The 27,154-nt window shown below is 47.7% G+C and overlaps 1 protein-coding gene across 5 annotated transcripts; it reads right to left on the bottom strand.

The window, feature by feature from the left end:
• Positions 1 to 510: 510 nt before the first annotated feature.
• On the bottom strand, positions 511 to 26,913 carry Rab7b (Rab7b, member RAS oncogene family). Of its 5 annotated transcripts, none has more exons than NM_001109328.2 (6): positions 26,765 to 26,864; positions 18,201 to 18,259; positions 17,369 to 17,495; positions 16,664 to 16,879; positions 8,657 to 8,782; positions 511 to 2,382 (listed from the first exon to the last, which is right to left on the bottom strand). In NM_001109328.2, the coding sequence occupies exons 2-6, from the start codon at positions 18,251 to 18,253 to the stop codon at positions 2,305 to 2,307; spliced, it is 600 nt and encodes a 199-aa protein (NP_001102798.1). In that variant the 5' UTR covers positions 18,254 to 18,259; positions 26,765 to 26,864; the 3' UTR covers positions 511 to 2,304. The 5 variants fall into 5 exon arrangements, with proteins under 5 accessions (NP_001102798.1, XP_008767713.2, XP_008767714.2 ...); XM_008769491.4 differs by lacking the exon at positions 26,765 to 26,864 and adding an exon at positions 24,753 to 25,239; XM_008769492.4 differs by lacking the exon at positions 26,765 to 26,864 and adding an exon at positions 18,536 to 18,939.
• Positions 26,914 to 27,154: the final 241 nt, after the last annotated feature.

The raw sequence follows: 27,154 nt of genomic DNA, 5'->3' as shown, positions 1-27,154 counted from the left end.
TTGTTAAATTAAAATGCAAGCACCTCAGTCTCTCCTTATCCAAGGAAACACTCCTGGACATCCCCCTCCCCCAGTTGATGCCTGAAGTCACATAGTACTAATCCCCTCCCAGGTGCTATGCTACCTCCTATCCACAAGCCTATGACCAAGTTCTGTGAATAAATTAGGTACAGCACGAGATGGACAGTAATATGATGATAGATGACTATGAGTCTGTACAAGCAATAAAAGGGTATAAATGCATATTTCAAAACTACTGTACTGTTCTCAGCCTTATCCTCTTGTGACAACATGGGCTGATGGCATATCTGGGCAATGAGATAGTGACAAGGGCACTGTGGCATAACTTTAGGTTGCTATTAATAGAGGCATTTGGAATGATGGCGGTTGATACATCTGAGACGGCTACAAAGTAACTGCCGGGTTAGATGCCCCGCATAGAGGGGGAGGAGTGACTGGCCTGGTAGGATGGCTTAGGAGCTCACCACACTACTTCAAGTGACACACACGTTGAAAGTTATAAGTTATTTATTTCTGGGATTTGCTACTTAATATTTTTGGTCCACAGTTGACCCACGGGTAACTGAGACTGGCATCACAGACCAAGGGGGACTATTGTCCCACAAAGGATTAAAAACAGGAAACACTATTTGTTGTGTAACTTTAAATATGGTTCTTGTGTTCATTGTGGTGCTGAACTCTCCCCCCTCCCCCCTTCCCCATACCACACATCCCTCCACCGTCTGACTTCCAGGAGAGCCACACCTGTGTATGACAGGGACAAATCATTCATCTCTGAGGGACACAGGGCTCACTGTTCCTGTGACCACTGCCCATGGGGAGTTGCTTTATCCTTCAGAGCTAGGTGGGGACAGACAGGGACCCCAGGACCTCCGCTTGGTGCCCCCTGACTACCTGCCTCTCAGTGAAATCTTTGGGGTCAGTTGCTTCCTAGAGATGAATACCTCTGATCTGCTCGGAACTCAGAAAAGAAGACTTCTGTGGAGACAGGAATGTCTGGTAGGCATGAGGTATGAACCTGACCATTGTAGATCTTGAGAGTTCATCCCGTCTACCATTTTTAGAATGGGCCAACCTATCTGTGCTGTGTGAAGCCAGAAGAAAAAAAAAAACCAGGTTCTAGCTTTGAAATGTACAGGACACAGAATCCATATCTCTCTACGTAGCTTGCTCTGGGATCTGTTACTGATTTTGATTTGTTCCCTGAATCAAGTATCCTGAAGGTTTTTTGTTTTGTTTTGTTTTTTTGTTTGTTTGTTTTTTTTACCCAACTAGCCCAGGTCTGACATTCCTACAGCCTGGGGACATGTTTCAGCCATTTTCTTGACAGAAACACCAGCTTTTCAAGTATCCCCAGAACTCCCTGGCCTGGAAGTAGAGGACACTTCTGCCCCCTAGTGGCCAGTCATCAAATGCTCAAGGCACCTTCTGGGAACAGGATATCACTGGCAGCAGCTTTGAGTCCTCAGGGAAAGAGCTTTCACATGGAAAGTAGCTGTCTAATGCCTCAGGGCCTTGGCCTTGCTGCTCCCTCTCCTGACTCCTGTAGCTTGCACTGTAACTGTCAGCCCAACTGTCACATCACAGGGAAGCCTGCTTGGCCCCTTTGTTTAAAATAGCACCTCATTGCTGTCCTCTGTCCTGCTGGTGGCCTGCTGTCTGTCCCTCTGTCTCCAGGTGTGCCTCTGGGAGGCCAGGACTCCTGCCTGTTTTGTGTGTTTCCAGACATCAACGCACCATACGTAGAAGGCAACAAAATGCTTGCCGAAGGAGTAAACGTGTGTGGCCACACCAGTGAGTGAGATTTAAATGGAGTTTATGGTCCTCAACTCACATTGGGATATGGGGAACCTGGGGAGCTCTCATTTGGCAGAGGGCACACTGAGGCCTGGTCAGTTATGGAAGCCGTTTGAACACCCAGGAAGCAGGAACAACTGGTTTTATCTTGCTCCCTCAGCTCTCTTTGGAAGAAGCCGTGGGAAGTCTCAGGCCTGTAGGCTTCTGCCTGTCAGGAGCGGTCCGTGTCCTGGCTGCTGAGGGAGTCAGAGGTGCATTTCCATCCAAAGCTCCTCAGTGCTCAAGGGAGAGGCTTGTCTCCAGAGACTCGCAGGATTGTGTTGGAGGAGAGGAGAAAGAAAAGCTTGAGTCATCAAGACTCCCATGATTTCTCTGGAGCCAGGGTTTGCCTTGTGACAGTCTCTCCTGCTGCAGTGGCTCAGTCTCCTCGCTGACTACGGGCTTGAGGGATTGAGCATCAGGAGTCTGGAAGGAGGGGGTCCAGGATCAGCAGCATTTGCTCCTTGGTTGGCCCGGAGAGAGCTTGATGGAGTCTGCAAGGTGATTCTCGGCAATGCCTTGGTACTGGGGAGGAGACAGGGGTCAGTATTTACAGCCTGTGGTCTAGAGAGCCCTGACAGTCAGTGGGCCGGGTCACTGGGCATTCTGTCTTCTTTCTGTGATATTGTTGGGACACTGAGAACCAGATGGGAAACCCTTGTCTTCCTACCTTCTCTCCCTTTCCCTCTCTGCCCTGCCTCTTCCCAGGAGTCCAGAGTATTTCAGAGGAAGGATTTTAGGAGCTCGGGCCTGACTTTCAGCCAGGTCTCATAGCTTCCCATTCCCCAGAAGGGACAACTGAGGTGATACGTGGGCTCGGGCAGAGATGACAGGTAACCTCTCATCCTTGGTAGATACTTGTCCCACAAACATTTCAATACCCACAACGTTCTCTGTGTCCCAGGCCTTCCCTGCTCTTCTTGCTGGGAGTCTGGGTCAGAGTGACCAGCTGTCACTCTGTCCCCACCAGGTGTAGGGAGACTTGCCCTACCAGTTCAGCATCTCCAAGCCAACTTTCTTCCCCTCTACCAAACGATCCAAGCTCCTGTTACTACAAACAGCCAGGGTCGGCCCTCACCATCTAACAAGCCCCTGGGTGCCCACCAGACTCCCTTCCTAAGAGCCTCTATCCCTTGGCTCCAGGAAAGGCCAGGAGTTCTTCAAGGTCACGAACTTCCTTTTTTGTTTCTTTTTTTAGAAGTTAGGATCCCCCCCATCATTGGGAATCTCAATCTCCCTGCCTCTGCCCGGGTATTAGGGTTACAGGTGATAAGGTCATGGGTCCCACAGACAGACAGGTAGCTGCTGCTGCTTCTGAGTTTATATTATGTGTAACGGTGTGAGTCTACCTGTGGGTGTGTGCATAGGAGTAATGGTTCTCAAAGAGGTCAGAGGTCAGAGGTCAGAGGTCAGGGGGTGTCAGATCCCCTGGACCTAGCGCTGCAGATGCTTGTGACTGGCCTGACATGGGCACTAGGAATCAAACACGGGTCCTCTAGAAGAGCAGAGAGTGCTGTAAACCACTGAGCCATCTCTCTACCCGGAAAGGTTTCTTCTTAAAGGTACCAGGTTCTTCCCTGCTGTGGCTACAGTGCGGTGCTCCATCTGCAGCCGGTGCTGTATGTAGGAGGGCGTGTGAGAGCGAGAGTACACCAACTCCGTGCGCTCAAGGCTGGGCGACACTGGTTCGAATACAGACCTCCTGCGTGCTAGACGGAACTGTACACGGAAGCCTGTCTCAAGTCACCTTTCCATGGCTACTCCAGGGACAGGGCCATGCCTCTGACTTTTATTTTCTCCACAGCACCTAGGTGCAGGTCAGGCTCCTAGCTGGTAATTGTCAGCCAAATGTAACCATGAATGTGACCTCAGAAATTGTTATCAGGTTATCAGGCCTGCCCTGCTGCACTTCAATAATAGTGGTCCCCGAAGACACCCAAGGGGCAATCTTCCTTCCCAAAGCATTTCTCAGACCCCTCTTATAGGGTCTCAGGGCCAGCAAAGCATCAGCTGCCCTTAGTTACCTCATGTGATGGGCACTGACCATTTCTTAGCAAGTGCATTTGAATTATTAGAATTTTAAATTAGGATGCGTATTTAAATAGGAAGAATCCGTGCTTGGGGTTGTGTGAGGTAGAAGTCTGCCCTCACGGGAGCTCCAGGAATGTCCCCATATCCCAGTTTGATGTCCTTGTTCACTGGTGTCACTTTGTCACCCGGTGAGCCCAACCACTCTGCGGCATTCTGCTCGCCTCCTGAAAACCCCTATGCACGGTTTCTGTCCACAGCAGCCATCTTTAATTAAATGCCTTCTCTGTACAGTGTTATGTAAAATACTCACAAAAAAAATCTCATAAGACATTGTTGATGCTGGTCAGCTAAGAAAGGATACATGAGTTGTATAAAGTCACACACAGTGAATAGAGGTAGAAACAGGCTTCTGCAGAGCACAACCCTCCCCACCTCCCCGCAGCCCAAGGTTCCCTCTTTCCTGCAATGGCAACTCTCTGTTTACCTCCTCTGAGCTCCAGGATTGGTGTGAAGGAGCACATGACCCCTCTGAGAAGGGCCAGGTCTCAGGCAGCATACATGAGTTGCTCTGAGGCCCCCAACACATATACAGAAGAGGACTGCTGGTCTGGCCTCATTGAGAGAAGATGCACCTAACCTCAGTTTGGTGAGGTGGGGGTGTGGGGTGGTGACAGCCTCTTGGAGACAGGGGTGGGGCTGGAGGGGGGAGGAATGGGATGAGGAACAGTCAGAGGCCAGACCTGGAGGGGGATAATGATTGGACTGTAAAAAGATTTAATAAGTAACAACAATAATAATAACAACAACAAGAAGAAGACAAGAAGAAGAAGAGGAAGAGGAGGAGGAGGAAGAGGAGGAGGAGAAAAAGAAGTGGAGGAGAAGAAGAAGAGGAGGAGAAGAAGAAGGAGAGGGGAGGAGGAGGAGAAGGAGAAAAAGAAGAAGGAGGAGGAGGAGGAGAAGGAGAAAAAGAAGAAGGAGGAGGAGGAGAAGGAGAAAAAGAAGAAGAAGAAGAAGAAGAAGAAGAAGAAGAAGAAGAAGAAGAAGAAGAAGAAGAAGAAGAAGAAGAAGAAGAAGAAGAAATAAAAAGAAGGGCCAGATCGTTGGAGGGAATGTCAAAATATGTTTGCAAACATGTAAAGATGTTTATTAAAATCCATGTGGATTTTACATTCCATCCTATAACATGTTGGTGGGAAATTTCTAATTCTAAGTGCATATACACTGCTGAAAGATGTGCCCTATTGGGCACCAGTGTCCTGGGCACCTGAGCACGATGGACACCCCAGCGCCACCTGCTGGAAGCCCTGGCTCTTCAGTGTTGAGTCTCACCTCCTGTGACCCGCCATAGCCTCAGAAGCCTTGCTGGCTTTACCACCCCTATTGTCCTCTGACCTCATCCTCTTCAACACCGCATCTTCTTCTCTCGTAAACTAAACTCATAGTTGACTTCTTGCACGAGCCCCAATGAATTGAAGCCCGGGCCACGGATCTCTGCCCTTCTTTCCTTCTTCCCCACATCTCCAAAGACCTGCCGAATCTACCTGCAAACACTTTCTAAACACGCTGCCTCTGAAACATGGCCGCCTTGTTCCCCTTGCCTCCAGCTGCCTCCGAGTCACCCCACCTTCACTACAGTCTCCGGCTTCACTCTGTTGCCCTCAGGTGTCACATTCCTGTGGAGAGAGAATATCTTGTGTGTTGTGTGGATGCAACACCTGTCAATTAAAAAGCCGATGGCCTATGGCTTAAGCAGGAAATAGAGGTGGGAAATCCGGGAAGCAAAAAGGATTCTGGGATAGAGCCAGGCGGAAGATTCGCTGGGAAGATGTGAAGAGATGGACGGGTGGAACCTGAGCACATGAGGCAGAATGTAGGCTAGAATAAATCGGAAACGTTAAGTTATATCTAGTCAGAGAAGAGCCTCGGTATGGCCAAGGTATCTGTAAATATATTTTGAGTCTGAGTCTTATTCTTGGGATCATGGGGCAGGGAGGAAGAGCTAAGGCTTGACTTCCACACCCCTGAGCCTGACTGCAATGAGACCCTATCATGAGCCCTCTCATGGCAGCTCAGGATGTGTTTATGGGATGGGATTGTTTTCATTTTATAGGTAGGGAAACTGAGGCACGGATCAGTCGAATGTTTTGACAGGTATGCATCTGAAGCTACCAGGACAGGACTTTATCGAGATCCATCTGTCTGCAGCCACCGTGCCTGTGACGTCCGGACCTCAGTTCAGTTTCCTGTACGAGGATCAGGAACTGTGATGAGGTCACCAAGCTCCTTTTATTTGCAGAGAAAGGATTTTAACAGGAACAAGCAGACAATTGCCACCTGCTAATGGCCTCACGTGATTAAAATGTAACAGTAGGAAGGTTGTGCTTTAACTCCCAAATTGGGAGGGACGTATGATAACCACATATACACACTGGCAGTGGGCTGTGGAAGATTCCATGCAACCGACTGTTTAGCCATAATTGTACCACACAATCCTGGTAAGTTGTGATAAGCTGTCTTGGCTAATGGTACAGGCAGGCTCACCTGCATGTTAGGAGCCAGCGTTCCTGACTGTGTGGCAAAGCCATGCTTACAGCCCTTGCTACTCTCTGCTGTTCCTTCACAGGAAGCAGTGAGGGCTGAAGGCTGACCTGAGGTCCAGGCTGGGCCACGCGAACTGAGAAAGCTCTTAACTTATCCCCTGTGCAGCTGCTGGAGGCAAAGGCTGCCTGTCTTTACCGACAGGGTCTTGAGGCATTCTCTTCAGGACAGCATGGGTCATGCAAGTCAGTAGGTCACCCACGGTGAGGGCACCCATTTCCACCTACAGGATGCCTCTAGTCTCTTAAGCACCCTTGTTCGTTTTCTCCATTTCAAATCACTGCTCTGACGGTGGTTACCTTTGCTGCCTGGACAATGTTGGGCACACATGCTGCGCTCTACACAAGCTTTTAAAGCCATCATATTGAAGCACCTGGATCTATTCATCTGTCTGATGAGAGGCTGTCAGCAACTCCTATAGGCTGTGGATTCCACTCGACTAAATGAATGCTTGGTCCCAAGAGACTTCTATCCCGCCGTGAGGACTGGCCTAGAGATCACTTCTGAAATCTCCACTGAATTAGAATCTCCAGTGTGAGGCACAGGACGGAAGCTCTTAGACACTCCACAAGGTGTTACTGAAAAGACCTTAATGATTATAAAAGTACCCTAATGATTATAGCCTCACATGCACATGCTGTACCCTTCATAACTGTGTCGACGCTAGTATGTCTTTGCGTTTGAAGGTGAATATATTCTCAGAGCAAGACCAGCAAGCCAGTGAGACCGTCAAGACCATGGCAAGACTCACCTGTGGTGACACTCGTGTGGAAGCTTGCTGAAAGAATATTAAGGACTCAGAGGATGGTGGAAGGATAATCACCGAGGTCCTAGGAATCGTCGCATTAGCTGTCACAGCTAGAGTTCCCCTCATAAAGCAGTTCGAACTGCTGAAGTTGTTAAAGACTGGTGTATGCATTCTTATGAACTTTGGACTCGATAACAAGATAGACAGGGAAACAGTTGATGACAGAGGAGTATTGAGACGAGCTGAAATACTCACTGGAGGTCAATTAGAACTATTAAGGGATCAAGTGACATTGAAAGGGTCAATGACAGCAAGTATGACTGGGAGAAGGTTAAAATGCATTTGTTAGGTCGTCCTAATTCTTCTCAAATGATCTAGGATTTGCAGCAAGAAACCGTAGAAGCATTTTTCAAAGAAGCTGCCTACTAGAGCAGGGACGAACATCATAGTATGTCTTGTGGATGGTGTAACTTCATTTCATCCCATGAATCATTTTGCTAAGTTTCTTGCTCTCGTGATTTTTATAATTCTCTTTGTGGTGACAACTTTATTGGCTTTGAAGTGTATTTATTTGCATAGAATGATAGACAACTAGATAGACAAAGGCCACGTTTACTGTGTAACTCCATCATTCTCCAACAATAATTGTTATCCCTTGCAGATCTGCTTAAAACAAAAAATGCGGGAAGATGGAGTGATGTGTATAGTAAGACATTTGTGTCTGGCTTTGAGTGAAATGTTTCAGCCAAGCCTTTGCTATGTTTGGGCCAATCAGTAGAGGCTGAGAAGTTGTTATGAGACTATTTGACCCTTGAAAAAATGTTCTCTGTCTACAAGGTCTGCACTTGGTGCTTACAGATGCACTAATCTTGATCCTAAGACACTGCTGGCAAACCTGGAGTTCTTACTTTTGATTATGGCCAGCTATGGTCAAAAGGGACCGAGATCCATGTGGGTTGTCTGCTCACACAGGCAGCAAGGGCAAGGCAACGTTGATAGTTGGAACCTTTCCCAGCCCCAATTAACCTTGTATAATATTTGAATAAAGTAACTGGAGTGAGCTGGCTGGGTGACAGCCTTCTTCAAGAGGCTGTACCCTTCTGCTCCTTCAGAAAAATGAAGGCTTAGCATCTTGGTGAGCGCCTCTCTCTACTGCAGCACCTACGACCAGCATCAATCAGTAACAAGGGACTGTGGTAGCTGGCCAGACTGCAAAACCAACTAAGCGCTTACTCCCAGGTACTTACACCTCTGGCTTCTGTGGCACCAGAATTGCTAAGCCCATTCAACTACCGAATAATGAAGACAATGAGAACTCCTATCCTCTCCATGCCCTTATCTACGCCCGCATTTTCTCCTTTGGAAGATCCTGAGGATCCCGCCTAGGGCAGTTCTGACTGGTTCCACTACTGCATCACTCACCCTCAACAGAGCCCGGCTGGCCAGAACCTCAAAGGCCTGCACCACATTGATGTCATTCTTCGCACTAACTTCAAAGTATGGCATGTCCTTCTCTTTACACCATTCATGGGCCACCTCCTGGGGCACCTGAGGGAGAGAAAGGATCACCGTTTCTGCATGGCTGTTACCATGGCCACTGTCTTTGCTGCAGCTGTGGCTTCATTGTGGGTTGTTCCCTCCAGAACTCATGTTGAAACTGCTCCGCACGGTGATGGTGCTGAGTAAAGGCGGTGAGGCCTCAGAGGGAGATTAGGCCAAGGACGGACATAGCACTAGGAAGATAGCTCAGTGGGTAAGAGCATTCACTGCCCAAGTATGAGGGCCTGAGTTCAAATCCCCAACACCCGGGTATGACCAGAGAGGCCCAGTGCTGTGGGCCAGAGACAGGCGGATCCTGAGAGGTCACTGGCCAGTCAGCCTCACAGACATGGCAACCTTTGGGTGCAATGACAGACTCTGTCTCAAGGGAATAAGGACATTCATGATAGAGAAGGACAGCTGATGGCCACCTTGGCCTCTGCACATCCGTAGGCACATACTCCTTCCTCAACATGCACACATGCACACATGCACACATGCACATATGCCTGAGCCCTACACAGCATATGCATTTTAAGAAGAAAGGATTAAAAAGGGGTCAGTGCCCAAGGGAGTAAATCTCTCTTTTGTGGGACTAAGAGTGGTTTGTCAGGAAGTGAGGCCACCCTCAGGTTTTGAGCACCCCTCATCCCATTCTCTTCCATTTCTTGTTACCATCGCCCTTGCTTCCTACCATCTCCCCAGCTCCATGATCATACCACATGGCCGCTGCCTCTCTTGATGACTGAGGGCCTTTCCTGTGTCTGTAGCTTCATATTTTATCTTTTCGGATTTTAAAAACAACTTATTTACTTATTATGTATACAGCATGTATGTCTGCATATACATCCCTGCAGGCCAGAAGAGGGCACCAGATCTCATTACAGATGGTTGTGAGCCACCGTGGAGTTGTTGGGAATTGAACTCAGGACCTCTGGAAGAGCAGCCAGTGCTCTTAACCTCTGAGCCATCTTCTCCAGCCCTATTTTTTTTCTTCAGTTCTTAACATGAATCTGTGAGGTGGGTGTTGCTAGTGTTATTTTATAGATGAGGGCCTCCTGGAGTGGTGGTTCTCAACCTGTGGGTCGTGACCCTTTGTAGTTGAATGACCATTTCATAGAGGCCACCTATAATCATTGGAAAATTAGATATTTACATTATGATTCACGACAGTAGCAAAATTATAGTTATGAAGTAGCAATGAAAATAATTTTATGATGGGGGGGTCACTCCAACATGAGGAACTGTATTTAGAGAGTTGCAGCATTAGGAAGGTTGAGAAGCACTGTCCTGGAGAATTACTTTTTCCCAGGATACACAGCCAGGGCAGGATTTGGACATGGACCTGGCAGAATTAGATCCTACTTAACTCGCTGGCTTCCTAAGATCTGGCTAAAAGCTTCCTCTCAACACTGGCTCCTCCTTCAGTCCCTCTAAAGGAGATGACCCCATCAGACATAGAACAGGCAGGGTGGGAACAGAGAGCTTCCTCTCTGCCTCCATGCTGCCTGAGCAGATCCATGCAGGAGGGCTCTAGTCCCCGAATAGAGGAAACAGGATAGAGCCCTGAACAGTGAGAAGGTTAGCCAGTGGTCAGACTCTATATTAGGCACTTTATCACATGTCAACTCACCTAACAGCATCCCTGCCAGACACATACTATGAGATGGAAGCTATTGGCTCAACTTTATAGGCAGGAATACTGAGGCTCAGAGAGGTTCAGAAACATGCCCTGGATTGCACAGCTCAGGAAAGGGAGAGCATGGATACAGGCCCGGCTACACATTCCCCTGGCATCTGAATTGCTGCTGAAGGACTCTATGTAAGAATCTTGTTCTTTGCTGTCACCCTGTGAGACTGTAGGTCCCTTCAGCTTGGGCTTGGGACCTTTGACTTCTCAGCCTGTATATGTGAGCCAGCTGAGAGACGGCGTTACTCCCAAGTGCCAACAACTGGATGCAGTTTGTGGCTACTGGGTATGTTCTGAATTACTCTGAGAGGGTGACCCACACCAGAGTGTGATTTCTCATTAGTTATTTTGAGGGGGAGATTACCATGTAGCTTATATATGCTGTGGCTGGTACTTTAAAGGTTATTTAAATGTATTTAAGAGAATCAAGCTGTTTCTCCGGGAGGGAGAAAGGATCATTTGCCCCCTTTCCTAGAACACGGGGCAGGTTGGGGAGACCAAAGGCCACCCTTCGTCACACTGTCTCCTCATTGCTTGCAGGTTCTGGGAACACCCGTCTGACTGAGATGGAGAGTCCCATTGCCGTCCACTGTCTCTGGTTCTTGCTCTCCTGGTCTCAGCACTGACAGGAATGCCCACTAGCTCATGTCTTCTTTCCACAGTGCCTCCATTGTCCACCAGCACCACGCTGCCATTGTGAGGCTTGCGACTTAAAGACTGTGCTCAGCTGAGCAAGAATGTCTAGGCCTCAGTGTTGGCCTCTGATGCCTAAGGTTTTCTCCTTCCTTTGGGAAGAGGGACCCCAGTGTTGACGAGGAATGCTTCCTCCTGTAACTGGTAAGCCACGAAGACTCTTCAACCTGAGGGTAAATCCTTGACTGTTTAGAGCAGTGGTTCTGAACCTGTGGGTTATGATCATCTGAAAACACACATTTCGAATGGTCGAAGGAACCTCCAACCATAAATTCAATCTTACTGCTACCTCATAACTGCAATTTTGCCACCGATCAGTGTCTCAGTTCCTAAGAGCATCAGAAATACATGTTTTCCGATGGTCGCGACCCACAGGTTGAGAACGGCTGGTTTAGCGGGACACTTGAGATGTCTGTAGTAGTGACAGGTAAATAATCACTGGATATTAATACCTTACGCCTGGATGGCATCTTTAAATAGTCATTAGATGTTAACACCGCCAGCATCCTGGGTACTCAAGGCGCTATGAATCTTTTAAAGTCTTTGAGGGCAAAGTCTAGACGTGCACTTCCTTATGTCCAGTCCACTCTAGCTCCCACCTCCCCAGACCCTGACTATCTAACTGCATCTAAGTTATGTAGCACTCATCGGTTACTGTCAGCAGTGAAGTGAGTGTAAAGTTAACCCTTTCTCTAGGCTGCAGTCTGCAGGGGACACTTTTAATATCAGCCCCAGACTGTGTCAAAGGCTGACTGATCACTGAGAGAGCGTGGAAAACATGCCCTCAGCTGCAGCCACAGCCACAGACATGGCCATGGCCATAACTACAGACACAGACACAGCTCTGCTGTCCCTTCCCTTGCAGTAGACAGTGACCTTGGCGTCTGCCTGGTGAGACCTGCATTTATCTTATCTGCCACCCTGCTGATTGGTCTCAAAAATGACTGAACAGAATCTCGAGGGCATCGGTTGAGACTGTGCACCAAGCCACTTCTTTCTGGGTCCCCAGCCCCTGCCCCTAGAGAGGGCTGTCTAGGAGAGAAGCCATCAGACAGCACTTTTAGTTTTCTCTGCCAATGGCACCTGTGAGTTGATGACTTTGAAGATCATCTTATCTTTTATGTTAAGAGTAATAGTTCTTTATAGCATAATAGTTATTTATAACTTAAGCTCAGAGGACTTTGAAAGTAAATCTAAGATGTGGTACCTTGAGACATAGTGTTACTTTTGGTCACATTTTGGTTCTGCCCATTTTGACAAAGGCTAGGCTACATTCTAAACATTTGTTTACATTTATTTATTCATTTTACATTGTGTGTACGTGTGTGTAAACAAAGGTGAGCCAGTAATTTCTTTAAAATCGTACACACACACACACACACACACACACACACACACACATGGACATCAGAGACAAGTTGTAGGAGTTAATGCTCTTTTCCCATCAATGTGTCCCAGGCATGAAATTCCAGGCGTCAGGCCCTGGGCAAGTGTCTTTACTGCTGAACCATCATGCTGACTCCAGTTTGCATAATATTAATTGTGATGCTTTTCTGTCTTACATATATTGAAAATATTGCTGTATAGATTTAAAATTAGCACGTCTGGGGGCCAGAGAGATGGTTCAGCAGTTCCTCTTGCGGAAGACCTGGGTTTGGTTCCCAGCACCCACAGGGCAGCTCAGTGACTGACTATAACTCCAGTTCCAGGGCATCCGATGCCTCTTCTGCATACACGTGGTGCCCTTACATGCATCTAAGCAAAATATTCCATATACATAAAATAGAAATGAGTAAAGCTTTCAAAGAATTGGCTTATCTGAAACTATTTAGCGAATCTCCAAGAACAACAGAGACTATTTTAGAAGACGCCATTCTGATCCCAGTTGGTTGTAGGTCAGAACTCACCCCCCTGATTGTGGAGCAAAGCATTCACACTCCCAAGAGTAAATCCCTTGCGGCTGAAATGTTAACAGCCCCTTTCTCATGAGCTAAGTTTCCCCCACTATTGGCTTCTGCAGGAGGGGTTTTTAAACAAAGGTGAGCCAGTAATTTCTTTAAAATCGTTCTGGCTGTAGACATATGTTGGCATATGTATGCGTGTATTTCTCACAGCAAAATGTACACCACATAAGAGCTAACATTGTAGTTTCATTTACACATACAATTCAGAGCATGACGTACATGCCTGCTCTTGAGTGACCACTACTGGGGTCCAGAATTTCCTCCTCTCCTAATCTAGCACTGTATTTTTAAATACATATATTCCTTTGATAAATAGGAAACACTACTGTCTTTTCCAGGCCTGTCCTTTAGTGGTATTAAGGAGGATACAATTACAACATTTCCCTTATTCTCAAATAGTCTAAGGGAACACATCTTCCGGTTGCCATGGCATAGAAGAGGTTGGAGTGGACCCAGGGCATGCAGGGAGCATGGTGGACCATGGGTGGCTGATTCAGCCAGGGTTCTGAATGGGATTTTGCCCACCCCTCGGCTCTGTGTCCATGACTGCAGGCTTCCTAGATACTGTCATTTGACTAGTCTTCATTTTCCTCATCCCAAACAGGGGTTGACAAACTCTTTGCTAGCTCAGCACCAGAGTGAAGAGAGCTGAGTGCAGGAACTTCCCCGCTCAGTTTTGGCTTTAACAATATCCATGTTGTGTTAAGTCTCTCTTTCCACTTCTTCCTCCTTACTTCCCTGAACTCATTTCATTATTGTTCAGTACATCTGGTTCCTACTAGGCCACCTCCCTCCAAACTTCCTTTATCCAAACCATCTTTTATCCACCCCATTTGATGGCCATGGCTTTTCCCTGGGTCTCCATCTCCAGTTTACCATCTCCACTGTGGTCATTCCCACAGATGATGGAGGGGTTTGGCTTGCCTGGTACCTTGTTGCTTCTTCCAGTCCCTTATTCTTGTCTAAAGCAAAACTCAACCCCTGGGGCTTGACTCAAACCTATCCTATGAGCCATGACCTACTCTACACCCAGCCAGGCATCCGTTATTTATTGAACACTTGCAGTCTGCCTCCCTTCTCCATCAGCACACGACTGCCACTACTCAGAGTAGCCAGAACTTTTTTTTCTGCTATCAACCTCTCCGCTTTTCCATCTTCTTCTTCTTCACAGAAGCAGATCCAAACACAAAACAGGCCTTCCTCTCTTCCACCACAGTTTTCCTCTCTTTCCAAATTCTGCACACCCATCCTACACTGCTCTCCAGTAACTGATGCTCTAATAACTGCCCCGCCCCATTTCCTCCAGGTTTCCTCAGAGCCCTCCTACCCTTTGATCCTCCAACTTGGAAAGGTTTCAGTCCCAGGTCCCTGCATGTACTAGCATTTACTCCAGCAGCACTGTTGAAACACATTCCACAGATGCTACCTAAGCTCCCAGCCTCCTCCCTTCAGCTAAGCCCTCTGTGTTATGTCACCTCTTGTCATTGTCCTCCACAATCTCATCCTCTGGTGTTTGGATTCAATTACCCAAGTAATCAGAATCCGACCCTAAGTTGTACTCATTTGGAATCTATAACAGCTAGAGAGATTCTAAGTAGCCAACCTTTGCCAGGATTCTTAAGCCTCCTTTTTGACTTTGTCACCACTGGACAGTGGCACCTCTTACTTCACTGAGAAAGCTCTGGCCTCCTTCTCTTGAACACCCTCATCTTGACATACAGGTATATGAAAGGAGATGTTAAAATGGATGTTGGATCTCAGTATTGTAATCTGATAGACTTCAGGTGTGCAGTGGGGTGGCCATAAGACCATGTGTATTTCCAACGGCTCATGATGAAGAGTTGCTTAGATAACACCAATGCCCACAGCATGAACACAGAAGGCTAAGAAGGAAGGATTGGGTAAGACTCCTTGGAGAAATCTGTGCTGTAACTATTTCTGCCTCCCATAGGAGTCAGCTGGAAGAGGGCCTTGAGGTTGGTTGCTAACAGATGGCCTCTAGAGCTTGGTAGACATGAAAGGCTAGGGTCTGCATATACCTCAGGGTTCCATGGTGAAAGATCATGAGGTGGAGAGAGAACTGGCTCCTTAGAACATGATCAGAAGGCATGAGTATGTTCCATAGAGGAGCAGCAAGGTTGGAGCTCCTAAGAGGACTGATTGGAGCTAAGGAAGAAAGCAGTGTATACTGTAAAGCACACTGAAATGTTACTTAGAGAGTCTGAGAGACCCGAAGGCATGGCTCCCAAAAGAGGAACCTTACCACATGTGCCAGGCCCAAGAACATGAAGAAAGCTGCACCAAGGGAGACCCACAAAACAAGAACTGTCCCGCTCCCTGACCACTTCTCCTTCTTCCTGCTTCCTACTTCACTCCAGACAGGACTATACCCCAAAGCTCCTATCTGACCTAAGCAGATGGGGAGTGTGGACTTGTAAAGCTAATAACGAAGCTGGCCCAGTGAGGAAAGAAACAGAGACTTGGATTACTGTCTAAGACAGGATGTCTGACTAACACTGAGTGTCTGACTTGAGCTGGCCACACGGAGCTGAAGACTTGTTCTCAGCCCACACTTCTCCCCTGAGGTTTTGTTCTTAGGTATCCCCAAACTTGTAGGTTCCCTAGCTGCTTGAGGTTGTCCTCCAAGCTTCTCAGATTCTGGACACCCAGACTAAACATGTCCTCTCTGAACAGGGATCTTGCTTCTCTGCAGGTGGGGACACCTGGAAGCACCCCTTCTGTCTCCCTCCCTCCTCCTGTCTGCTCCATACTTCATGGTACTAAGTTTTGGGTCAATTCTCCTGAGGTTTTCTGTTTGAAGGATTGTGAAAACAGAGTTCTGGTACGATGACTCCCATCATGGTTTTCCATGAGGAATGATGATCTAACAGCTCCTTTAGATACTCTTTGGGCTTTGATCAGCACAAAATACTTTTGTGTCATGCATTACAAGTCAAGACAATCACTATTCCTTTTCTGTTTGCAAGTAAAGGTTAAAGAACTTTCCACTCAACAGCCCTGTGATGGCTATGACCTATACAGGTGGATCACTGTAGTCATGGGGTAGACCAGTTGTCAAAGGCCTCATTGGCTATCATGGGTATGTATAACTTAGTGAAAAATGATTAGTTGCCTAGCAAACGTATCCAAGAATTGATACCTTTAGATCCCTGTGTAACTTCAGGCAGAAATACTGTTCGAAGATGAAATCAAATTCCACCAAGATCTGACTCTTGGCTCCTCTGAGGTTTTAACTCTCTGGCTCCCAATGGAGTCATAATGCTTCTATAGCCTAGAACCCACTTCTGGACTTAGATGGCCTTTCCCTGTGATCTCCAAATCTCCAAAATTTATAACTGTCATTGCTTTTGCCACATTGTACCATAATTGTCACTATTAGACTGTAGATTTCTTGAGGCAAGAACTCTGTCAGCATCGTACATGAGACCCAACACAGCATGGGATATTGGGATATGCAGCTGTTTCGTACAGTTTGTTGAGTGAGTGAGTGAGTGAATGAATGAATGAATGAATGAACAGTACCTTCCTATCTTCCAGATCGATTTTGTTGCCCAGCACCACCATGGGATATGACTGCTCCATAGGGACGATCTTTGCCAGGACATCATCCCTCCAGATATCCAGGGCTTCAAAGGACTCTGGATCAGTAACATCAAATGCCAGGATACAGCCATCGGAACCTTTGTAGAATGTTGATACCATTGAGCGGAACCGCTCTTGACCACCTGTGTCCCAGATCTGGAGGGGAAGAGCAGCGCCCCATTGGGGCTCTGGTGAGTGGCTGAAGGGAAGCCCAGCAAGGTTGTATCATGCGAAAGCCCTCATTTCTGGATGGGGAAAATCCTAGTGTAAGTGTCCTTCCACACCCAGGCACTGCACTCTTACCCCTTCCTCCTCCCCCAACTCTACCACAGCCCTTAGCTCTCACTTTTCCTCTAGTTTATCAGGGTAGGGGTTATTAGCCCAGCTCCCAACAGTAACTATGTTTTTGGCTTTGTAGGTCACCTGATCTTGTTATACTGTTTACTTCTGCTATAGTAAATAAACAAGTAGGTGTGTCTATGCCCCAGTGAAGAGACTAGGGTTAGCTCAGGTTATCCCATGTACTTTGCTTATCTCTTTCCAGATCCTCTGAGCTTCTAGTATATGTTGCTGTGTACATGAGACCTAACACAGCATGGGATTTTCAGGCATGTGTGTAGTAAAGAGACAGAGGGCACTGCTCACCTGCAGCTTCAAAGTTGTGTCATCCAGTATGATAATTTTGGAGAGGATGCTGGCCCCCAGTGTGGTCTGGTATTCCTCAAAAAATGTCTTGTGTACATATTGATGAAGGAGAGAGGTCTTTCCCACACTGAGGAAAAAAATTCCACACATGTGTAAACTCATACCTATAAACACACACACACACACACACACACACACACACACACACACACACACACACACACACACTCCTATCCCATTCTATCCCATTCTCAGGACATTACCACCCCCTGAACTGAAGTCTTGTTCTCTCTCTCTCTCTCTCTCTCTCTCTCTCTCTCTCTCTCTCTCTGAGCTTAAGAAAGAAAGGGCTTTGATACATGAGTGACTCAGGGTAGGAATAGACATAGAAGAACAACAGTGCATACCTTAGGTTGGGGTTAGACTGCTCAGAGAATTGCCCAAATTCTGAATTTCTAGTATGGATAGTCTAGAGACCACCCTTTGGGGGAGCAAAGGATGAAATAGTTTCTAAAATAGAAACCAACCAAAATGAGCAGTTTGGGATAAGGTTAGGCATCCCACAACAGTGTGTAGGTTTTTGTAGGGTGCAGTAAGATGTAGAAGGATCCAGAGATGAGGAGGGGCTACATAGCCAGTTAATTCAGAGCTGGACCCAAACCAAGAACTTGTTGCTGGCTACTTTCAGCTAAGCTCCCTTCCTTGGAGTAATAAGATGCAATTCTGTGGTCACTCTGACTCAGACAGGGTCCCTTGGAGGTGAGAGCACAGTCTTAACACTCGCAGGTGAGGCTCTTCTCCAGCAAACACCCAGCAGCCAGGCTTGGCTTACCCAAGTGCACCAACAATGATAAGTTTCAAGTCCACTTTCTTTCGGGGATTCATGAGGGCCTGTGGGGAAACAGAAGTCATGTTCACACTGGCCGGTGCTCGTAGCCATTGTCACAGAAACTAAGCCTCCCATACTCGGTCACTGCAGCCTTCCCTCAAGTGTCTTCCACTACTATACCCTAGCAATAGCATCCAGCATCCCGTGAGCTCTGTCTTCCTCTGCTTTGCCAGGATCTTGCTAAGGTCCTGAAGCACACATGACTCAGCTCCCTGTACACCCCTCCCTCCTCCCTCTACTTTCCCTTGCCAAGGCTCCAAGCCGGGCAGCTCACTCACCCTTCAGTTCTTCCAGTCCTGCTCCGGGAGGTAGCCCAGAGTACCAAAGGACAGGACAGATCTGAACAGAGACCTCACACAACACAGCCTAGAACCAGGAATGGAGGCCAGCGTCGGGAGAGGGGATGGGCTGGGCAGGACAAGGGATTCATTGTCACGACTGCCTGGAGGCTTTGGATGGACAAGAACCCCTCCCCCAGCCAAAGCGTGCGGCACTTGCCAACCATAGGCTCTTTGCTGCAGCTGGAAGGGGATGGAATTGGTACACATTACTGGAAAGCTACTTGGCAGTCTGTGTGGCGAGCCTCAAAATAGCTCTGACCTCTACTTCTAGCGATTTTTCTACAGAAATCACCAGAAACTTGAGCAAATACTTCTTTTTCCCTTTCCACCATTTTATTGAGTCTTCGTGAATTTTACACCATGCACCCCAATTCCATTCATCTCCCCCATCCCTTTGTATCCACCCTCCGTCCTTGCAACCTACCCTGCAAAAGAAAAGGAAAATGGGATGGAATAAAAAAGAAAATGGTGTCAAGGAAGATGCGGTATGTTACTGTGTGTCCCACGGTATACCCATTTGTCCACACATTTTTACTTGCAAATATTCATTGCAGTGAGTCCTTGGTCTATTCCGAGGCCTCTGGTTTCTGCTGTGCTGTCTATATTTGATCCTCACATGGACTCCTCTCGGATATCCTGTAGTTGCCCTGTCTCATGGAGATCCTGCAGCTTTGGATCTGCAGGACTGGCCCTCTCACATGCTCCAGCAGATCATGGGGCAGATTTTGGGGTTGGCCAAACTCAAAGCCCTTGATCTGGACCTGAAAGGTAGCTAAGTTGGTCAGCCTGCCAACTCTTCTGTGCCAGAACCACTAGGACAAGCTTTCCAGTCCTGTTCCAACTAGTTCACCCAATACCAGAGTCACTGTGGGGCAGGGTCAGCTTTCCCATGCTCATGCTCTTGGTGTAGCTCACCTGCACACCTTTGACCAGAGTCAGCGCTACAGTACTGCTCAAGTAAGGTGCAAGGCCTGCTCTCCTGAGTACTGAAGCCAGGCGTGGACCCAGCTCTTCCACTCTCATGACTTTGAGGTTGGTAACCAGCTCCCCTGATGTCAGGATCAGCTCTGCTGTGCTGCCTAGGTGAGGAGCGAGGCCAGCTCAGCATGGTGCCTCAGGCAGTAGTCTAGACCAGAGACATCTGCATGGCATGGGACATCAACACAGAGCCTGGCTACTGTAGGACCATGGACTGAGACATGGCACCTGCCAGAGGCCTGGCCCCAGATGTCCCATGGCCTCAGGTGGCAGTGCAGGTGACTCAGATTAGCATGCCCCTCCCCACAACAGCATGGCCCAAAGATGGTCTCTTGTGACAGCCCAGACCATCGACACCCCTTGGACTTTGATGGCAACTTGGGCCACAGACATCAACACAGACTCCAGCTGCAGCAGGGCCATGGACCCAGACATGCCCCTTGGTGGCAGCCAGAGCCAGGACCTCACCATGGTTTCCTCATACCTGCACTGTTGTGCAGAGCAAAGACTTTTATTTTTAAGACTGTCATTCCAGTATTGCTTATTAATACCCAGCAGTGATGAGGTACTTAGGCGAGGACACACGATGGATGATGAATCTCTTACTAGTCAATGGAGCAGAGTATTTGGGCATTTTATTATATGTGGGGGGGAAATGTTCATGCTCTATGATCTGAGTGAAAAGTTGTTGCTAAATTACATGTGCAAGATCATCTAAGCATCAACTAATATCACAATTGCACTATTATTTTTCAACGTTGGGGGCTTTGTGATTGCTGGCCGGGCACCATATGTACAGATCCCATGAAATAAAAAATGTATACATTGTAAAATAGCTAAATCCAATTAATTAATGTATGTACTGCTGAACATAAACAAATGCACCCATTTCCTGTGAATAGAATATGAGAAAGCGCTGGACTTGGCACTGAGATCATCTAAGATGAAAAGCAAAGGACTTTCCCTAGGAAACACCAGGAAAAAAGGAACAGGGACTGAGTAACACTAGAAAATGATGCTGACAACATGGCGGGCCTGAAGAAGTGAGGCATGTGGTGTGGTGATATTTCTTAGGAGAGAATGAAATAAAATTCTGGGGAGAGAGAATGCAAAGGGTGATTGATTTGCTTCAGGAGAGGAAGCGAGATTGAGGTCGACTATGACTATTACATTCCGTCCATCCATCCATCCATCCATCCATCCATCCATCCATCCATCCATCCATCCATCCATTATTCTAGGTACTTAGCAAAAATTCTCCATCTCCCAGGGATGTGGAGGCCGGGAACTAAAGATACTAACCTGGGCTGATATACTGCAACAATGTTGCTGCTCACAAAGGCAAGCAATCAAGAAGTGGCTGAGAAGTCTCTGAAAGGGGCGTCAGTTATCTCTTTGGAAGCCTCCCCCAACCCCAGAGCAACAAAACACTGTTTCCAAACACTTTGGTACAGTGTGTCAATTTAACTTAAAAGACCCCCCACAACGTCTTAGAAGGCCTTAGAGTTTCCAAATGGAGGCAGAAGATGAGACAGCAGCAGTTGAGCGCCTGTGTGGGTTGCACCACACTATGTGCAGCACACTGCTCTCACCATAGCTCTGAGGTGAGTGCAAACAGGGCTCAGAGAACAGTTATCCCAATGGGTGATCGCTCAGTCCTACTGCAGTGCTGGCCTAACTTGAACAAGGCCTCCGTCCTTACCGACACAAGGTGTGTGTGTGTGTGTGTGTGTGTGTGTGTGTGTGTGTGTGTTGGGGGTCGGGAGAGCCACTCATAACTCACGCAACACCACGCTATAGTAAACGTATGAGCTAGGATGGAGGCCACTGAAAGCTCCTCTGTGTCCTGGTGCCTTCTGATCACCAGAGTTTGGAGTCCTGGTGTCTGTGTACCAGATTGGTGTGTTCAACAAAGCCTTAGGTGGATTGGGAAAAGGCAGCCAGAGGGATGAAGAGGTTCTATTAGAGTGAGGGACCTGGGGTTGCTGTGTGTGAGGACTTGCACTTAGTGGACACATCTAATGTGGAGGTGGAGGAAATGGACTATGCCGACATTTATTGGTCAGATACTCTGCTGAGAGTTTTGAAGACATGCAAATTAATAGCACATGCGTGCGTTAATCGAATTAGTGTGCTATTGTGCTTGATGCATTGTTTTGATATATTTACTGGCACAAATTGAGGTTTCTTATGAGCGTTAAGGTTTTAGAGTGTTAGTTATTTTAGTGCACACAAAATATTTATGAGGTTGGCACTATTATTATCTCTGTTTTACTAAGAACTAGAGGTTTCCAGGAGCTAATTTAGGGATCCCTAACAACACACAACCTGTAGTGGGAGAGCATGGGTTGGAGCTGAGATTTAGATCCAGGCCTAGTTCTATAGACTGCACTGATGGCTGATACTGATCTCCTGTTTGACAGGATCCAGCATCACCTGGGAGACAAACCTCTGTGCACATCTGGGAGTGAGTTTCTGACTGAGGTAACTGAGGCAGGAAAATACACCCTAAGCATGGACACACCGTTCCATGGCCTAGGATCCCAGGCTGAATTGCAAACTGAGCACCAGTGCTCCTCTCTGCTTCCTGGCTGCAGACGCAGTGCAAGGACCGGCCCCGTGCTCCTGCTACCATGCTTTTCCCAGTCACGATGGTTTGCTTTCTCAAAAGGGGAGTCTAAATAAGCCCCCATTTCCTTAAATGTGTTAGTCAGGCATGTTGTCATAACCATGAGACATGTAACAAGCGCAAATGAGGTACTAATACACTAAGCATTTTTTTAAAAAAGATTTACTTATTTTTTTGGTCTGAGTATAGTGTTGCTGTATTCAGACACACCAGAAGAGGGCATCAGCTCTCATTAGAGATGGTTGTGAGCCACCATGTGGTTGCTGGGGATTGAACTCAGGACCTCTGGAAGAGCAGTCAGTGCTCTTAACCACTGAGCCATCTCTCCAACCTGGCAGTTTGTTTTATATTAGAAAGGTGATTGAAGCCTGGAGCCTGCTAGGCAAACACTCTGTCACAGAGCCGCACTTTCACACCTTTTTGAGGTGTAGTCTCATGTCATTGCCCAGGCTGACTTCAAATCAGCAATTCCATGCCTCAGATGCCCAAGTATCTAGGACCATAAAAGTGTGCCACTGTGCTGAGAGACTATGCCTATCAAGTAAAGATTAATGAAACTAACATAGCTTGACCCTTTGAGGCCCCCTCAGAGCACATATTTGCTCTCCCTGAATCTCCACCAATAGCACACTTTCTTTTTGAAAATTAAATTAGTTAAAACTTTCAAATATGTGTACTATATTTATACCATTTCCCCTACCCCTGTATCTCCCCTCCAACCCTTCCCATGTTCCGACCTTGCCATACCCCCTCTCAAATTCATAGCCTCTTTTAATGCCAGACGTTCTACACACATGCCAATCAATCCATAGATATTCTGAAACACAAGGCCATTTTAAAAAAGGTCAGGTGAGGACGTACAAACACACGCTGATCATTTAAGTTAGACCCTGCCCCCGAATCTAAGCATTTGACAGGATGTGATTGATCCCAAGCATCAGTGAGTCGAGTGCGTCTCTGAGCCTAATCCTACATATGTGTATCCTGGAGACACACAGACAGAAACACAGATAGAAACATGCCATCTAGGAAGAGATGAGGAAAGGCAAAAGAGAGGCTGAGAGTTTCCATTGCATCTTAAGGGTATATATTTCAAAAATTAATTCTGCAATCTTAGTTTCTGTAATTTAAAAATATCAAAGAATAGACCTACCTCTCCCCTCTTTTTCCCCCCAGTGTTACCCTGACTTAACCTCTCTTTGCAAAGCATATGTGACCTCATGGCTTTCCCAGAGTCATCTGAGTGTGATTTCCTATTTGGATGAATCACCGTGACTTTGGGGAGAGAGAGGCTGCCTCATGCCAGACAATGACTGTGACTGGTGGGGTCAGAACCCTCTCTCTTCCCTAATCTACCCATCTGTGACCTTGAGCTGTGAGTATTACTATTTTTGAAGTCTCTGTTCCCTCCTGGATAAAATGGACATCACCTAGGGCTGTGGCTTCCTCTGCACAGGGGACATATGTGTCATATTTATGATAGCATAATAAGATCTTGACGTTGGGAAAGATCCAGATAACAGATCTTGGGGATCTGATTTGCAGTGCCTGCCCTTTTTGATGATGTAAGCACGTGCTTGCCCTTTTTGATGATGTAAGCATATCCACTAGGGCTGCTGTTAAGCTACCAATGTCGAGGGTGCATAGTGCTTGCAGGACCTCAGTATCACTCAATCCAAGCTCTGGACTTGCCAGATATGTCCTCAATGCTTGCTCCTCTCACCTGGGGTCAGGTTTCTCCTAGGGGCCACCCCCCCCCCCAAATGCTCAATTCCTCTGCAACACCAGATGCTAGGGGAGGGAGTGTTAGGGGTGGGGCTGAGGTCTTTCCCTTGGATTTTACTTGCCTCTTCTGATCCTAATAACTTCTCTACCCCTTCCACTGTCCTGATGCCTTTTCCAGATGTGCCTTGGAAATGTGCAGTCACCAAAGACTTCCATACCCTGAACCCAAAAAGGACAAACATTTGATGAATCTGACACCTAAACATAGCCTTGATCTCCCATTCGGGGAGTGACCTGAGCTGGCCCAGTGTCTGGTTCAGAGGAGTTGGTTTGGGAGCAGACAACAGCTGGGCTCTCTTGACTCCTACTCCAGGGTTTCAGATAGTAGCTGAGGTTCCCTCCCATGTCCTCCACCCCTGGCTGGGTGTAGCTACAACGTCCTTTTTGGCCTCTTTTCACTGGCTGACTCAGAGCTTCAAAGAGGGAAGCAAGGCATCTTCCTATCCACAAGGCTGAGTCATCTTCACTGTTACTTAACAGTGAGTAGCAGGCTCGGAATGCTGGACCTGCCCAGCCAGCCCAGCCCACACAGAGCAGGACTCCAGGCAGGACCACCTCTTCTCTAGCTCCACCCCCACAGCGCTTCCAAGCCAGAGCTGGGACCCACCCGTTGCTTCTCTACAAAGCAAGGAGGACTGTGTTGCTGCAGAGCTCCTGGACCTGTGGCGAGTCTACAAGAACCCTTGAGGATCTCAGCTTTTACCTTCCCACGTCCCTATTCCACTGGCTCCAGCCAAGACCCAGCATAGTCTCTTGCCTTACTTGTCCTGGATGAGGTCCTACGCAAGTTGCCAGGGAGACCAGTGAACAGGGGCAGCTGAGAGTTTTGCAGCAGTCCCAGTTTCTCTGTCCGGTCTTTCCTCTGCTTCTAGTCTTGCTCCACGGTTTCTCGTCTCCCCTTTGCACCCCGAACTTTATTCATTCTAACAGTGAACTCACAGGCTGAGCATAAGGCTTTCTGTTTGATGTGTTCTCGGGGCACAGGAGGCTTTGTTGCCTGCCAGTTGTCACGTGACAGTCTGCATCACCCAGCCATCCTTGCAGGTCTAAACCTGCTTCCTCCACAAAGCACACCCACAACGCTGCTCTCAGAGCTCCCGGTTCTCATTCTTTAAGCTCTTTGGGGAGATGTTTTTCCTGCTTCCCCAAGTAGACTACCCGTACCCTAGACAGCACCTCTTATCTCTCTGTACACCTGTCCCCAAAGCATGGTGACTGATGCTGCAGATACAGAAGCTTTTCTGAAGAGTGACATATCCATCCATGTGTCCTCTCTATGCATGTATGAATGGATATTCATTCGCCCATCCAGGTATCTAGACACCCATGTAGTGCACACCTGCTATGCAGAAGCACAGTATGTCTAAGGATACTCACAAACTACTATCTGCATAAGATCTTTGTAGTGGGGGACTGATCGATAAGCCCAGAACAATTCTTTTTATCAATAAGCAATGCCTACCAATTATAGAATGCTTGCATTTTATAAAATGCCATTATAAGTCCAGAGATTCTGCAGTCGAAACTACTTGGTAGGCCAGCGAGATGGCTCAGCAAGGAAAGGTACTTGCCAGAACCCATGTAAGGGTAGAAGGAGAAAATCAACTCAACGGAGCTATCCTCCGATCTCCACAAATATGCCGTGGTAAGTATGCATGCCTTTCATTCACAGAAAACATAACACAACACACACACATACACACACAGACACACACACACACAGACACACACACACAGACACAGTCACATACACAGACATAGACACACACAGACACAGACACACACTCAGACACACACACACCCAGACACACACACACAGACAAACACACACAGACACAGACACACACTCAGACACACACACACCCAGACACACACACACAGACAAACACACACAGACACAGACACACACACAAACATACACACACACAGACACACAGACACACCCAGACACATACCCAAACACACAGACACAGAGGCACACACACACACACACACACATACCCAAACACACAGACACAGAGGCACACACACACACACAGACACACACACACCCAGACACACACACACACACACACACACACCCAGACACACACCCAGACACACAGACACAGAGACACACACACACCCAGACACACACACACAGACCAGACACAGACACACACACAGACACACACACATACACACACACACACACACACACACACACACACACACACACACACTGAGCAACAACAAACTAGGTTAGTATCCTAGTTCATCTCCGACTGCTCTTCACTGGGAGAAATTCTCATGGATTAGAACAAGAGGGCTATTTTCCCGTTTTGGGAGCTCATCTTTCTCTGATGATAGCTCCCAAATCTTCATCCCAGAGGGCACCATGTGCCAAGGAGCTGCCAGATGCCATACATAGGACCTAGCCCTCTTGGAAGACTCTGGTTTCTTTCAGGCCCTGCAGGTCTAGAGGCATAATGACAGCCAGACTCCTTTGAGCTGCCTGTCTTGTCTGGTTTTGCTGCCCTTGCAGGTTCCCAAGCTGGGCCCCAGCTCCCTGTGATTGACAGGGAAGTCTTTTCTCTACCACACCCAGGAACTTTCTGCAGTGCAAGGGTCTTTGTACTGGGTTAAAACCCTGCACCTGCCAGATTCTTAGCCTCGTTTCTGCACCCTATTTCGACCTCTCTTCACCACACACAAACAGTTCCGGCACAGATGGGCACATGCAAGGACAGATAGGCTGCCTGGCCCCTCACAGCCACTGGCTGTACGGCACTCACCTCACACAGGTGGGAGTTCTGGGTCTGGGCCTCTCTTCCCTGAGTGGCAGTTTCAATCTGGCCAGTATTGAGAACGTAAACGGTTTTGGTGAGAGGCCACTTCCCTCTGAGTTTTCCTCCTCTGTTTCTGTGCACAGACTTGGGAAAGTTGCAAAAGAGGCTGGGCCAGGGTGACCTCAGCTGTGTGGGTGGAGGGGGCGGAGTGCACTGGGAAAGCGAGGTTTCAGAGCTGTTTGGATTCAAGGCTCCAGGAATATTCAATTCTTAAGGACTCTGATCCCGGGAGAAGGGGAATGGCAGGTTTGAGGTGGAGAACTTTTGGACACAGGGCCTGAGAGGTGTCACGTCTAATTTATGGGCTTGAAGGGACATCTGCCTCTGTCCCTGGGG

This window comes from Rattus norvegicus, chromosome 13 (genome assembly GCF_036323735.1).
Source record: "Rattus norvegicus strain BN/NHsdMcwi chromosome 13, GRCr8, whole genome shotgun sequence".
Classification (NCBI taxonomy): Eukaryota; Metazoa; Chordata; class Mammalia; order Rodentia; family Muridae; genus Rattus; species Rattus norvegicus.
The sequence above is the reverse complement of the archived record's forward strand: the minus strand, read 5'-3'. Positions and strand labels throughout refer to the sequence as shown.